This window comes from Chroicocephalus ridibundus, chromosome 2 (assembly GCF_963924245.1).
Source record: "Chroicocephalus ridibundus chromosome 2, bChrRid1.1, whole genome shotgun sequence".
Taxonomy (NCBI): Eukaryota; Metazoa; Chordata; class Aves; order Charadriiformes; family Laridae; genus Chroicocephalus; species Chroicocephalus ridibundus.
The window spans coordinates 102,754,143-102,770,272 of record NC_086285.1 but is presented as its reverse complement, the minus strand read 5'-3'; the positions used below and the strand labels follow the sequence as shown (position 1 = coordinate 102,770,272).

Here is a 16,130-nt window from a genome sequence, read left to right as displayed (position 1 = left end):
GATTAATGCTAAATGAAAAAAAAAAAAAAAAAGTATATATTTCTGGTAATTTTTTTTTTTTTTTAGGCTCGACACTACATTGCAGAATCTCTTGGAGGGAAATATGCGGAAGGTTTTATTCTTGAAATGGAAGCAATGTGGAGCGAAAGTGACTGTCGAACACCTTTGACATGCTTTTTATCAATGGGGTCTGACCCCACTGAAAATATAGAACGTCTTGCAAAGTCAAAGGTATCCTCCTAAACTGAGTTTGCTAGAGCTGCTAAAGGCATTTAAAACTATCCTTTGAACTAAAAATGGTATTTCCATGTTTTATAGAAGTTCAAATGATGATATTTGTATTCATATAAGTGTTCTCTGGAAGTTAATTTTGGACCAGTAGCCAAAATGCATTTACTGAGGAAATGGAAATGTTACATTCTTTCTTTTTCGAATTGTTTTATTCCAGTGAGTCCTCTATCTTTATCCAGCTGACTATGGTAGTCCATTACTTAGTGAAAGTACTTAGCTATAAGAACAAAGCAATAATTGTGGTTTACAGTGTGTTGCATTCACCGTAGGAGCTGACAGTAATGACGACTACAAGAAGATGCAGAAAAAAATAATAAATATGGTGACAAGATAAATTAATTTGGAGACCCTACCATTTAATCGGTTCATTTGATGGAGAGACATTGGACATTTCTTACAGCATAGTGTCACTTTAAAGCACTCTGTGCTTTATGTTTTATGGTTCACAATGTAGATGCAAGTATAATTTTCCCAAGAAGCTATTCACAGTAGATCTCCATAAATTTTCCTCCCTGTTAGCATGCATCTTCATTTAGAGGTGCAGAATTCTGGTATGCACTAAGTAAGACTTGCAAAAGTGGGGAGCACCCACAAATCTCTTAACTTAGTAATTAGAAAGTTTAGATGCTTGTTCTATCTGAAAATCAGGACTCTCTTATTTTATTTGTCTGACTGTGATAAAGAGTGCTTAAATTTAGGTTCTAGATTTAACTCAAGTGTTTAAACTTGGTAATCTTAAGTCTGAAGTTGTTGATGTGATCCTTGTCCCCAAAAACTGTGCAGCCAGATAGCCAGCCAATATACAGACATGGGGAGGGAGAAGGATGGCAGTTGGGTGAGCAGGATTTTTAGGTTTACTGGAAGCAATGCATTTGAAGAACAATTTTATTCCTATTCACAAAATATTCTATTGCCTTTTCCTAAGATATGAGAGACATTTTGAGAGTGTAGAAATTAAGTGCAAGAATGTTCATAGACTAGAAACAGGCAAATTTTTTTAGTCTCTTTTAAACTCCAGGTAAACACGTTAAGTGGTTGTGATTGGAATCCTGTTTTTCATGGCCTATGGTATGAATACAAATGGAGCGTCAGCTTTGTGATGGTGTTTTTATTCACCTATTCGGCTCTTTAATATGTGTATCCTGTGAAATGGACTCCTGGCTAGGTACTTGCCCCATCTCCAGTAGGAGTTAGTTTCTGTAATCAATAAAGAGAAAGAGTGGCTCATTCGAAAGCAATTCAGAGTACACGATTGAAACTTAACTTTGACTTGCATGGAGGAGTTGAGTATTTCTGTCCCATTGGCAATATAAGGGGATGAGGTACACTAACCTCTAGAGTCACTTGAAATCATCTGGTCACTTAGATTCACTCTTACAAGGAGTGGAACAAAATGCTCTCCTTTCTGTCAAATCTTAATCAAGACCTTAGTCTGTCTGGGGAAGTGCTGTTAGGTAGGAGGTGCTCTGTAATTGTGACTGTCACTGGTTTTGCTGTCATTCTGAAAGTATATTGCAGTGGGGAGTTTTAATATGTTTTCATGCTTTAAGGCAACATGTATAGACTAATAGAAAGTGAGGCTGCAAAAGAGCCAAAGGGATTGCCGTGTTTATTCACACATAGTTTATGAACAAGGCAACAGCAGCTGTCATAACTTGAAGTTCAACTGTAATGTCAACTGTAAATGTAAAGTTAAATGTGATGTTTAACTGTAAAGTTCTGATCTGTCGAAGCAAATATCTTACCACACAGCGTATAGAAACCTTTCAAATTTATGAAAGCCATCCAGATTCTGCAAATCAAACTACAAACACAGATCTTTTTTAACGTAAAAATGTATATTAACCTTGTGGTACTGGACGAGCACTTCAGTAGTTCTCTAGCTTTTAAAAAATGTATCTAGAAATTATTTACAGAGAAATATTTGCAACAAATTATACTTAGTTCCTGGCTTTCTCTGGGCTTTCTCTGCTTTTTTTTTGCCAAAATAAACCTTTCATTTAACATATGTTAGCTGCACCAAGGATCTGATCTTGGTATATGTGTGCTTCTATACCTCCAAAGTGCCCCGTCCACCCCCCCCTTTTTTTTTCTTCTTCTTCTTAATGATAGAAAACTTCCAAAAGACATGCTGAGCCTATTTTTCAGTGATTTCCCTTTTATAGGCATAATTTGTAGTCTTAAAATGAATTGTCAGTACTGATAGTACCTCTAAGTATTACATTAACAATATAAATCAATTATCTACAGTTGGAAATGTTCAAATTTGTGACCAGAATTTATTTTTCACTATAAAATTTAGTTACTCAGGTGGCCTTCTCCCAAAGAAATGGAAACAGTATCTGTGACTACTGAGCTATATAACCTTCTTTACAAATCAAGCAAGCTCTATCTTAAAACTAGTTGGATTTCTGCCCCCTTTACTTTCACTTAAAGATGGAGTGAAAAGTTAACTTATGTCTACCACTTTGGTTTCATTAAAACTAGATAATTTTATTATTGTAGACATAGTTTCTTCTTTCAGGGAATGATGTACAGAACATTCAGCAGAACTGTCAGGACCACTGTAGTGACTAAAATGGCAGTATTTTCATCTGGATAGCGTTGTATTAGGATGACACAGATACATTGGTATGACTCACTATTGAGAGAAACATTCTGTACACAGACATATATAGAGTTCTTTCAGGAGTAAAATGAGGACAAGCCATAGTGAAAAATATTTTTTCCTTGTCTTGATGTTTCTACAACCTTTAATGATTGTACATTTGAGAGGTAACATTGCTGAGAAGAGCAAATTATAAGCAGATGCTTTGTTAGGAAATAAAATAACAGCTGAATATTTATGCACTCTGCAGGGGTAGTCATAGCCTTTGACTGATGGAAGTGCTAGCTGTACTCAGGTACATCTTAGAAAAGGTAAAGTTTTTGCTTCTCTGGCACATAGCCAACTTCACAAACTATTTAGTTTTGCTTCTTTTAGCTGCAATTTCAGGTTTTACTGACCTGAGAGCAGGATTTAACTGCTTTCTTATCTTTGGCATCCTCTTATCCTTAAATCTTTTGCCAGGATGTGGAGGATCATATACAGCAGCTGTATTTATACTGTTCAGTAAGATCAGGTCAGGGCTTGTTCTCTGGCTCTAAGGCCAAATGACCCAGCACAGCTTCTTCCCATACGCTTAACCTTTTTCTCCTGCAAAAGTAGGGCAGCCTCATCCACACTGTTTAGGACTGGATGACTTCCTTCTTTTTTATTTCAAAGTGAGAAAGTCCCAGTAGCAGGAAGACTTGAGACTAACCTTTGTAGCTCTCAGACAGCTGAAGATAGTGCAGATTGATAAGTCTTTATGCAGCTCATTGCTCACAGCATGAGGGACACTTGGCTGTAGTTCTTAAACATGAAACTGTCCATGAAACTAAGTCTCTAAGTCTTTTCATCAATTCCTTTGCCCTCGACATATATATAGAATAATACGCTCAACTTGGGTTTGATAATTCTGGTTTTCCCTGGTAGAAGTCAGAGAAACAACCTAAGCCAGGGGACTACTTATTTAACAAGAACAGGGGTAGCAAGAACAATAAGCAAGGGGGTGTCTGCCTGCACTTTACTTACAGACTTGTATGGCCCTGATCACAACCTAGTCAGCTTGTCTTTTTTAGATTCCCTTGGAGAGCTTGTATCATCTTCAGTTTTTTCAGAACCACTGGCTCTCTTCTCCTATGGCCTCTGGAGGAAAGACTCCATAAATTTCCAGAATTCTTGTGTTTGCATTTATGAGCTCTCTCTCTTCTGAATCCAGAAAACTAACAGTTAGAAAACTAGCTAGAGATAGCTGATCACCAAACTAGAATCCTCTGAATCAGTGGCGTCACATCTGACAATTAAGAATACAGGGTGTTTGCTAAGGGATGACTTAATGTGAGCCAATCTTTCCTATCTTGCCTGCTTGCTTGACAGTTCTCTATTAAATGAAATAAATATGTTCAGACAGTAAAAAGACACCAAAATTGTTGGCTTTACTCTGTGCATTAATTATTATGTGGAGCATTAATATCTGTCCATCTCAAGATAGTCCACGTCATAGGAAAAAGAACAGTCAGGCAAGCTATGTTGCTGTCTGTATGTCCTGCTTTATTTGGGAAATGGGAAAAAGGAAGGGAAAATATTTCAGTTGTCTTATCCCATTGACTTTGTCAGACCTGCAAAAAAAGATTATGTCCAGTGATCACAGTTTTCTTTCAGCAAGTGGCAGATAAGAGCAACATGGAGGGTTTTGGCATTTTGTTTACTCTGTTTTGATATAATCAGTCTCCATTGATATTAGCGGTTTCTTTGTGGCACAATGTCACTATACCTGGACCTACAGAAGCAATATGTCATGTCTATAATCATTCTAAAGAACTATATATAAAAGAAGCTTTCTTTTTTCCTTCCAGAACGTTCCCTGTCGTGCCATTTCAATGGGTCAGGGCCAGGAAGTCCATGCAAGGCGCCTGTTAAATCAGTGCATGCAAGATGGAGGATGGCTCCTTCTACAGAACTGCCACCTTGGCTTGGAGTTTCTCAGTGAATTAATGGACACCATCACAACAGCAGAATCTATGAGTGAAGGTTTCAGGACCTGGATCACTACAGAGGCTCACCCAGAGTTTCCTATTAATCTCTTACAGTCCTCTATCAAATATACTAATGAACCCCCCCAAGGTAGGAAACCATGCTTTTTTTGAGTTTTGGAGCTTGCTTTTTCCCCCCACTCTGTATCACTGTACTCTCTGCAGTGTTTTAGTTTTAATCTCTTTTTTCATTAGCTAAATACAGCACTGTGCAAGTCAGTCTTGTGATGTGTAAAGCATGACCCTTTTGGTAAGAAAACCTGTCTTATATTCTACTCATGTATGATGAGAGAAGGTAACTTTGTATTTCAAACTATGGCAGAAAGAAATCCTCAAGTCTGACACTTATTTTGTCTTTTAACTCTCATCATTAACTAACTTTGTAATGCATTAACTTGCCCTTCATTTATATATATGTGTTGCCACTGATTTCAGTTAACGAAGTCAGTAGGAGCTGAGAATTTTTATCCGAGGTCATATTTAATGCCTCAGTCATTTAAACCTCTTTCAGTATTCATCTTCCTTAGTAAGATGTCTACAAAATGTCTGATCTTGTGAAAAACATCCCATTTCAGTGTATATACTCCACTCTCAAGAGCAGATAGTCAGTCTGCTGTTAAAAATGTCTTACTTCTTTTTCTTCTCCCCATCCTTAATTCAGTGCTCAGCATCTTTTTATTGTACTGTGTCCCCTCCTTATCATTCAAATAATAGCACCCTGTAGCTCCAAGAGGCTGTTTTATAAGTCAGGTTATAACCAATTTACAACTTGCATTTAGTAATAGAAATATGCCCCGTGTAACAATTTAAGTCAGGATAAAATATAAACAGTTTTAGTTTCTGATACTGTCCTGCCACATTGGTAGCACGATGTTACAAGGCACTTTTGTTTGGTTACTTTGTCCTGATTTCAAAATGCTATTTGTTTGAGTACTGTTCTACAGGATCTTTGTGAAGTAGGAAAGGAGCAAAAGGGCTTTTATTGTGTCATAGGAAGTATGATGACTTGGACAATCTATTCACTGCACTTGAAATCTGTCTTTTTAGACTTGTGTTAAGATGATTAGGTGCAAGATATCGTAAGAGGGACCTGGTGTCAGTAACTCATGCTCAGCGTTGTCTGCCAAAGGCAGATGATGCTTCAATAGCGCTGCCTGAAAGCATCTGGGAGTAGTGGGGCTTACGTATTCCATGGAAGCTGAGATTGCATCAGTATCATCTGCCTAAAGCTGTTCCTGGGATTTGAAATGTCACTGCTCAAACAAACCTCCCCAAGTATTAGTATTGCCACTGTGAATTTCGGTTCTTATCTCATCAGCTTGGTGCCTGTATGCCAGTTTGAGAAGCTGCATACAGAATTTTGAGATTGTTTTCGGAATGAAATCTAAATAAAATTGTCTTTGGTAGAACTAGAATATCATTTTACATGTAAATATTGAAACACAAACTCTTGGATATTCAGTGCTATATTTCATATGACATTAGGTGTATTTTTGATTACCATACAGTTGCTGAATAGTTATGGTTGTATTTCAGTTGTTATTGGTAACATTTAGAATACGATTGCTTAAGTGTAATTCCTTCCAGACTTCTGAACTTAATTTGGTGTGTCAGCTACCTGAAACAAAATGTAATTGCATTTTGACTGCTATGACCAGCTGAACAGTTAATTGATTCAAAAAGATTATTTGAAGCTATAAATAAGATGATACTGTAAATTGGATAGAGAATTCTGCTTTATAGAAGTTGGAGTTATGGGTTCCATACATTTTTTTGCTCATATATTACATTTTTATACTTACTTTCTAGGTGTGAAAGCTGGCTTAAAACGAACATACTCAGCTATTACTCAGGATCACCTAGAAGTGAGCAACATGCCACAGTGGAAACCACTGCTATATGCTGTAGCATTTCTTCACACAACTGTTCAGGTTTAAAACTATGTTTCCTTTCTTCTGTCATGAAGCCATGTTTCATTTATTGATGCACTGTGTTATTAAATGAAAAACATGTTTAAGTAGAAATCCCATGTTGGTAAATTAACACAAATAAAATCAGAAAGAAAACAACACATCTCTATTACTGCAGCTGCCTTAGAACTCTACTCATGTTGATCTTGTACCTCCAACAGGGATGGTATTTCAGAGTAAAAAAGGACAGTCAACCAATGATCAATTACTGTACTCTTCTGTTAAAGTCTTTGGGCATGGCTGTGTGATCTGTCTTTCAACTAACTGGTTTTTTACTAATATTTTAAATCATAAAAGCACATTAAAGAAATTTACAGCTTGTGTTGGAAAACCGTAGTCTTAAAACTGCTGTTTTCACAATGAGAAGGTCTAAGAGGGTGAATATAAATCCTTCCTACACTGAAACCTGCAGGAGGAAATGAAGGTGGAAGATGATTTTGGGTCTTGCCTTTCAGGAGTTCCATTAACGAAAGTGCTTTATGGATTAACCACAACTTTTCATCATTCTATTGATAGATTTTGCAGTATCCTGAGTTTATATTTGGTGCATAGTTAATTTTAATCTGTGGCACCCGTGCATTGATATGTTGTGGTCCAAAGACAGCCTGTGGTATGCCTGTCTTTGGCCCATTGCTTCTTTCTTGGTGGGAATTAAGAATGTTTAAATACCAGATATTGGCCTAGAAACCACATATTGCCAACTGCACCTGTAAATGATTCAGTAAGAACCAACTTTTGCTACTTGCATCTGCACTGTGCAGAGACATCAGTGGTATGAATATACCAGGTCCATAGGAGGACCACAGACAATGATCATGTCCGATGAGTCTAGACATCCTTTCATTTTTTAAATTCAAAAAATATAGTTCTAGACTCACAGATGCGCTGCACTTAAAAAAGAGGATTTTTCCTTAGTGAAAATATTAATATTCCTTTTCTTTGTCCGTATAGCAAACGATATCATCTCTCTACTGATGATGATAAATGAGGAAATATTAAACTACTAGATAATTAATCAAGCATTTGGCCTTGTGTGTGTTAAGAGAAGAATGTTTTTTTTAAAGTTGGTGAAATATAGCCCCAGCTGGACTACTGCATTCTTAGCATATTTCTTGTATTCTTCTGCACTTAGTGTTTTCTTCACAATTACTGTCAGTCAGGCTTTTACCTTTAACTCTATCTATTTTACAGGAAAGACGAAAGTTTGGTCCATTGGGCTGGAATATTCCTTATGAATTTAATCAGGCAGACTTTGCAGCCAGCGTGCAATTTGTTCAGAATCATTTGGATGATATGGACATTAAACGTGGAGTCAACTGGAGCTGTGTTCGCTATATGCTTGGAGAAGTACAGTATGGTGGTCGTGTAACTGATGACCTTGACAAAACACTGCTGAATACATATGCAAGAGTGTGGTTTGGAGAGCATATGTTTAATGAAAAATTTTGTTTCTACAAAGATTATGTTATTCCAAAAGGGAAAACAGTTGAAGACTATCTCCAGTACATAGAGCAATTGCCATCGATTGATACACCTGAGGTAAAATATTACAAAGTATTAAAGAGAGTTTTTGTCAGATTTAATCAGGTATATTTTCCAGAGCCATGAATGTAAATGTTAAGATTAGCAGGCAGACTGTTATAGTGAATATCTAGTGTAGATCTGCTGACCAGGAAGAGGTAGATGAGGCCTTCTTCAAACAATTGGAAGAAGTCTCACATTCACAGGCCCTGGTCCTCATGGAGGACATTAGTGTCCCTAATTATCTGCTGGAAGGGTGATACAGCAGGGTTCAAGCACTCCAGGAGATTTTTTGACTGCAGTAATGACAATTTCCTGACACAAGTAACTAAGGAGCCAACAAAGAAAGGCACTTGGCTGGACCTGATACTTATGAGCAAGGAAGAACTGGTTAGGGATATGAAATCTGGAGCCTTGACTGTAGTGACCAATGGTGGAGGAAGGAGCAGAGCAAAAAGCAGGACCACAGCCCGGGATTTCAGGAGAGCAGACTTCAACCTCTTCAGAGGTTTCTTCCAGGCTTGGAAGAATCCCATGGATTATGGCCCTGGAGTAAGAGGAGCCCAGGAGAACTGGTTTATATTCAGGGATCACCTCAAAGTTCAAGAAAGATCCATCCTAACAAGTAGGAAATTAAAGGTAGCAGGAGGCCTGAATGGATGAAAAAGAAATTCCTAACTGAATTCAGACATGAAGAGGAAGTGTGCAAGAGGTGGAAGCAGGGGCAGATGACCCAGCAAGGGTATAGTTCTACTGTCCAATTTTGCAGGGATAGGATTAGGAAAGCCAAGGCCAAAGTGGAGTTGAATCTGTCAAGGAATGTGAAGGGCAACAAGAAAGGATTTTACAAGTATGTAAGCAGCAAAAAGATTACTAGGGAAAATGTGGGTCCATTGCTGAATAGGGCATGAGAACTAGTGAGAAATGATATGGAAAAGGCTCAATGCCTTCTTTGCCTCAGTCTTTACCAGTAAAACTGGCCTCCAGGAATCCCAGGCCCCTGAGACAGAAAATCTAGAACAAGGAACTTAACCCTGATGGAAGAGAACCAGGTTAGGGAACATTTAAACAAACTGGACATGTGTTCATGGTACCTTATGGGTTGCACCCATGAGTGCTGAGGGAGCTGGCTGATGTCATTGTCAGGTCACTCATGATTACTTTTAAATGGTCATGGTGATTGGAAGAAGTTCCTGAAGAATGGAAGATAGCAAATATCGCTCCAGTCTTCAAGACGGGAAGAAGGAAGATCTGAGGAACTACAGGCTGGCCAGACTCACCTCAGTCCCTGGAAAGGTGCTGAAGAAAATCCTCTTGCAAAGCATTTCCAAACATATGAAGGACAAGCAGGTGATTGAGAGTAGCCAGCTTGGATTTGTGAAGGAAAAATCATGCTTAACCAACCTGTCAGCCTTCTACAATGAGGTTACCAGGTGGATGTTTTTTATCTCAACTTTAGTAAGGCCTTTTGACACCGCCTCCCATAACACCTTCATAGATAAGCTGGCAAAGTATGGATTAGATAAGCATGCTGTGAGGTGGTTTGAAAACTGGCTAAATAAGCAGACACAGAGGGTTGTGATCAGCGGCCCAAAGTCCTGTTGAAAACAGGCCACCAATGCTGTGTGCCAGGGGTCAGTACTAGGGCCAATGCTGTTTAATATCTTTGTTAATGACCTGGGTTTTGGGGCAGGGTGCATCTTCAACAAGTTCACAGGAGATACAAAACTGGAAGGAGTGGCTGATAGACCAGATGGTTGTGTTGCTATCCAGAGAGACCTTGGCATACTGGAAAACTGGACAGAGTGGAATCTCATGAAGTTCAACAAGGGGAAATGCAAATTTCTGCACTGGTTGTTCTGGTGGACAACTAGCTGATCATGACCCAGCAAGGCACCCTCATGGCAAAGAGGCCAATAGTATTCTAGGCTTCATTAGGAACAGGGAATTGATCCAGCAGGTTGAGGGAGGTGATCCTCTCTACTGAGCACTGGTGAGACCATACCTGAAGTACTGTGTCTAGTTCTGGGGTCCCCAGTACAAGAAAGATATGGACGTTCTGGAGTGAGTCTGAAGCAGGGCTATAAAGATGATTAAGGGACTGCAGCATCTGTCATATGTGAAAGGCTGAGAGAGCTGGGACTCTTTAGCTCAGGCAAGATCTTATCAGTGTGGATAAATACTTGTTGGGAGGGTGTAAAGGCAAACCCGGAGTCTTTTTGGTGGTACCTACTAAAAGGACAAGAGGCAATGGGCATAAATTAAACAACAGGAAATTCCATCTGACAACAAGAAAACACATTTTTACAGTGAAGGTTGTCAAGCACGGGAAGAGGTTGTGGAGTCTTGATCTTCGTAGATATTAAAATCCCAATTGGACCCTGTGCTGGACAATGTGCTCCAGCTGACTCTGCTTGAGCAAGTGATTTGAATTAGATGACCTTCAGAGGTCCCTTCCAAACTAAACTACTTTGTGATTTTGCAATTCTGTATGGGATTGAGCAGACATGTGAAGTGAGGAATAATGAAAATAAAAAAGCCATATGGCCTCATTTTGCAAGTTATAATTGGGAGATATTCTACATGTTGCCATGAATTGATGGGGCAGGCTGCAGGGTAGCTCCTGGTTGCAGACACTTTTACATGACCCACTGTGTGTATACTGCAGTGGTCACATTAATTGGAGGACTCCAACTTTCTGCTCCCTCTAGTACAGGCACAACTGATGAAGTTAGTTAAAACTGAAACAGAAGTGAATGCTCTGGATTTCTGTCTTGTTGCTATTAAGTTGATAAATGCCTTTGGAAGTAAGTTCTAGTAAAATTAAATAGACGGGACTGAACATAAAAAAAATAGTTTTCTGTTACTGATAATGTGCTGGCTAAGAGGGCAAGAAGATTCCAAGGTTATAAAATAAACTTGAAGTTTTGAATCTCTGAAGGTAGTAAAAGCAGAATGCAAGGGTATTTGTGCTGGCAATGATGTACCTTTTCCAAATAAGGGTAAATGCAGCCATGATAACGCACCAGTGGGATCCTTTTGAGCCCAGCTCATGAAGAGGTTCCTGTCAGCATATGAACCTTGACTCTATCAGATTTCAGGTGCTTCTTTCATGGATCGGCTTTTTTAAGCACTTGGGAACCTATCTCACAATGCTGCAATGTATTTTTGAAGTATTTTGTTGCCTGTAAAAAATCTGTATGTATGGTTTGATGTAGGGGAATTTTACCTTTGACTTTTATGTAAATAGGATCAAGTTCGGGAATACAAACATCTTTTTCTCCTTCACATTTTCACAGGTTAGGAGGAAAGCTATGACTTTATTCTGTCATTCCAAAATTTGTCAAAATTGCTCATGGAAACCTTTAACCTTTTAAGCTCCCAGTCTTCTTTCTTCCACAGAGGATATTGTGCTAGTCAAAACAGTGTATCTTTGTTTCCTCCTCTTTCCGTTTTTGGTTAAGAAAGAAAGACTGAATAAGTCTGATTGCTGTATCCTTGCTCTTTTCATAAAATTTCAACTTCTGATGAGAATAAACACTGACTTCTGAAGAGGACTATTGAACTCAGCAATCCCTTTGAAAATGACTTTGATTTCAGAGGGGTATAAAGCTTTAGCAATTGGTTTTGAGGATTTATCAGGCTAAAAAAAAGCCAAAAGACAGACTCCAACATCCCTTTTTAAATCAAAATTCCCAGATATTTGGATCAAAAAGAATGAGAAATTTGGCTGCTTGATTAATTTACAGGATATGCAGGACACTGGTCCACCAACTGCTTTACTATGGTTTCTTTGTTCTTATTCCTTCATACATCACTTGCATAAAAACATAGGACCAGAGTAAATGTAGAATATGTAAAATATGAAAAACACGTAAAATATAAAATATGAAAACGTGAAAAATGAGAAATGGAAAATTGCTTGACTTTGGTGCTCAGTTTGAGGGCAAGACTTCCTCATTGTTGGATCAGTGGTTCAAAGTTTGTAAGAGACAGTTAATAGCTATAATTAAATGAGGGCTTGTGAAATAAGTCACAGTACAATTCCTCCTGGAAAAGAGTTGCAGTTGTCAACCTGACAGTTACAGACTTACTGATATTTCAGCGGAATTTTCTGAGTAAGCTATTATCATTCAGACAAAGGGCAGCTTTGCAGTAATTCTGTCCTAGCTGTATCTTAAATAAAATAATTCTAATTCCACTTCAGAAGAAGGGGAAGTAAGGAGTGGGAGACCTAAACCAAAAATAGCTAAACCATAAAATACGCGGAATATATTACCAGTCATAAAATCTTTACGTACTTTGAATATGGGCAGTGTTTTATTCACTGTGCTGCATCCTTTATAAACCTAAGAGACTGAGTAAAACAAAATGTGTTAGAAATGGCAATGGGTCTGATTATTAGGGGCATCAACTTGAGCGAGTACAGTAAGCAGTAGATCTGTAGAGACAAAGAGCTAGTGGGGAGGGGTCAGAGCTCCCATATGACATGTTTCCAACAAGCTCTAGTCTGATCTAGTGGAAAGAAATAAGTTTGTACCCCCGACAGCGCTCCACAGCATGATCCAAAGCCTGCTATGTGAAGATAATCGGAAGATCAGTTAAAAAAACCCCACTTATATGAATGAAAATGCCATTGTATATGCAGCCTGTGTTAATGTTTTGGTGTAAGTTAGTCTTGGTCCTTGGCAAGTTAAATGAGTGTACTTCCACTGACCTATTCCCATCTATTGTTTTATAGAGCTGAGGATCTTCTTCCTTGTTTTTACATTTTAATGGATTCTTTCATTGATATATTTGCATTTTCTATTCCTATTTTTTCCCCTTTTACTTCAAGGTATTTGGACTTCACCGTAATGCGGATATAACTTACCAGACTAACCTGGCTAATGAGACATTAAGTACAATAGTGAGCATCCAGCCCAAAGACAGCAGCACCGGAGGAGGGGAAACCCGAGAAGCAGTGGTGCAGCGTCTTGCTGATGAGATGCTAGAGAAGTTACCTCCAGATTATAACCTTCATGAGGTATATGCTGCTTTATAGACACAGACGTTTTATGTATGTGTATGTTTTATGAGTTTTATTGTGCTTCTTAAATTTAACTGGCATGTGTTTTTAAAAAGTCTTAAAATTATGGATAGTGTTTTACAAGTCTGATTTGGTTTATTATTTAAAATGTTCCTGCATCAGAAACATGTATTTCAAATGCTATAGTCTACTTAATTAGTCACCTTAACTCTGAACAGCCATTAGAGACTTCAGAAAGTTCTTGCCCTCCTTAGTAGCTTAGAGAGGGATACTGATGCCTCTTTCTTGAAGGATCAGTGATCTTATAGTGGTTAGAACTTTCAATTTACCTACTCATATTATGATACCACCATTATGAATAGTGGATTTTACCACTGAGCTTTTCATGCCCCAGATTTTTTGGAGTTTGAGCTCTAACAGGTGTATTTGTCAATCCTTTGCATTTTTTATTAAGTCTCATTAAACGGAAAAATCCAGCATAAAGCACTCTTGCATCAGTTTGTAAGTAGGATCTGGTGTCTTGCCATGTGTTTCATGAACATGTGTTTCAACATAACTGTTGAAAAGCCCTCATTTCCACAATATCATTATTTACAATTCTGGTTTGCACTGACAGTGCTTTTTTCACCTGGTTGCACTCCAAGCTTGTAGACTGCCCAGTATGCAGTATTGCAGCTTGTTATGTTGTACTTTATTTTCCTCTCTGGCCAACTTAGAATGTCCACTTAGGTTACAACCTAACTCAACAACCTTGAGTGTCTTGGGGCCCCGGCAATATTTCCTGTCTTCCATTCTACTATTCATCTCATGTCTTGAATAAAAAGCCTCTTCTGTGCTCTCATAATTGAACTCAGAACTTCTCTTTTCATTCCCCTCTTGGCAAGCTACTTACTTACTTACAATTTGCAACTTTTTTTTAGGTGAGGTTTCCTAACAGATTTCTCCATATAGTTATTTTTCCATCTATCCATGCCTACTTGCATCTCTCTGTTTTTGTCACCTGCTTATCAAGTGATTCCCAGCAATAGTATATAAATAATTTATTTGTAGAATTTGATTTGGAATGGAGTCAGTCTTCTATTTTTCACGTTATTATTTAATAGTAAATAGATATTATAAATAGCAAATAAAATGAAATATAGTAAGTATAATAATTAGTAACACTTAATTACTAATTTAATAAATTTAATAATTTACACCTTGGATCTACACCTTGGATTGTTCTCAGTCCTTTTCCCTTATCCTTCCTATCAGAGTAAAGCTTTTTCATGGAACAAGTGTCTTCTAGTTTTATTCATCTCCTTAGAATTTTTTTTTTTCAATTTGCAATAGCAATAGAATACTGAATGCCTGAGTAGCATATATGGTTTTGCCATATTTGTAATATGTGTATTGAGCTATTTTTTTTTCAATATATTTGCTAAATCCTCCAAAGGATTATTTCTTCATTCCCTTGTTAAACTGCCAACTTTTTTCCTCATGAAGAATTTGTAATACTTAGAAGACATTAATAGTACTGGACTTTATATTGTAACCAGAGAGTATTCTTGCCCTCAGATTTTACCCCTGGGAAATTTGTGCAGTGACTTTTAGTCTTGTAAAATGCACACACACTTTTTTAATCGAAATTTCAGTTCTAAATGGTTTGAACAAATAGTGTTTTTCTCTGGCATTTCTTCTGTTTAATCTTGGTCTCATTCAGTCTCATTCCTTCTTGTTTTTTTCACTCAGGTTATCCACAAAAAACACACATAGAGTAGGCCTCGTCTTTTCAGTGACTTCCTCGAGTGTCTTAGCTTTCGAGACAACCAGTTATGGAGCCAGGAGCTGTAGTTAAGGACAAGGAGTCTGAAGGGTTTATTTTGGAAGTTCCACCCTGCGTTCTTAACTGGTCTCTATTTTACTCCTGTATTTGGGTACAATACATACTTTTTGATGTGACTGTATTAAAAAAAATCATCACCAATTGTTTTCATTGCTGTTTCACTCATCATCCAGGAGTATGACAAGCTATTATCTTTTCTCCTGATCTGCCAATCATACATGCAGGTTTTTGTTTTCTTATAAGCAATCATTTTTATAATGATGCTCACAATTAGATAGTTTTTTGCTTCTGTACCACTTCTCTGACATCTTCTCTGAGCTTCAAGAAAACCTCTTTTGCTTCAATTTGCTTGACAGCTGTTCTCTTATGATTCAAGTAAGGAGATTCATGTTTGTACAGGATAAACCAGTATTTAATACTTTTGCGTTAGCTTGCTCCCTGTGTCTCCCTCCACTTTGCTCTTACAGGCACAGTCAGAGGATGTCCTGTTGGATCTACCTTTTCTCTCTGTATTTCTTGTAAATGTTTTTTGAGCTCAGGATATAAATTTGTTTCATTCTCTTATCAATAAGTGTAGATACCACCTCTTCCTGGTGGTTTCTGGTTTTCGCAGGCTCTGTACATCTTGATCTGTGAATTGTGCTTCTCTGATTAATCACACCACCCTATTTATGCGCTGTTTCTTCAGTCCACATTACTGATGGACGACTTGGTAATTTTCCACAGAACCACCCAAAAATTACACTATGTTTCTGTATTATGGTAGTCATTCCTTTGCTCTGAGTATCTAGGGAGCATCCTCTGGTCATTTTCCAACAGTTTGTTATTGGTAATAATGTGTTCCTCCGTATATCTCTTGGCTGTGTCAGCTGCACTA

The 16,130-nt window shown here is 37.9% G+C and overlaps 1 protein-coding gene across 1 annotated transcript in view; it reads left to right on the top strand.

Annotated features, from left to right (window-relative positions):
• Positions 1-16,130, top strand: part of LOC134511806 (dynein axonemal heavy chain 5-like) — a 169,252-nt gene that overhangs the window by 130,599 nt on the left and 22,523 nt on the right. The window contains exons 69-73 of the mRNA XM_063326333.1: positions 67-231; positions 4,732-4,999; positions 6,718-6,839; positions 8,070-8,417; positions 13,237-13,425. Coding sequence (XP_063182403.1) covers positions 67-231; positions 4,732-4,999; positions 6,718-6,839; positions 8,070-8,417; positions 13,237-13,425 — 1,092 coding nt within the window. The remainder of the gene's footprint in view (positions 1-66; positions 232-4,731; positions 5,000-6,717; positions 6,840-8,069; positions 8,418-13,236; positions 13,426-16,130) is intronic.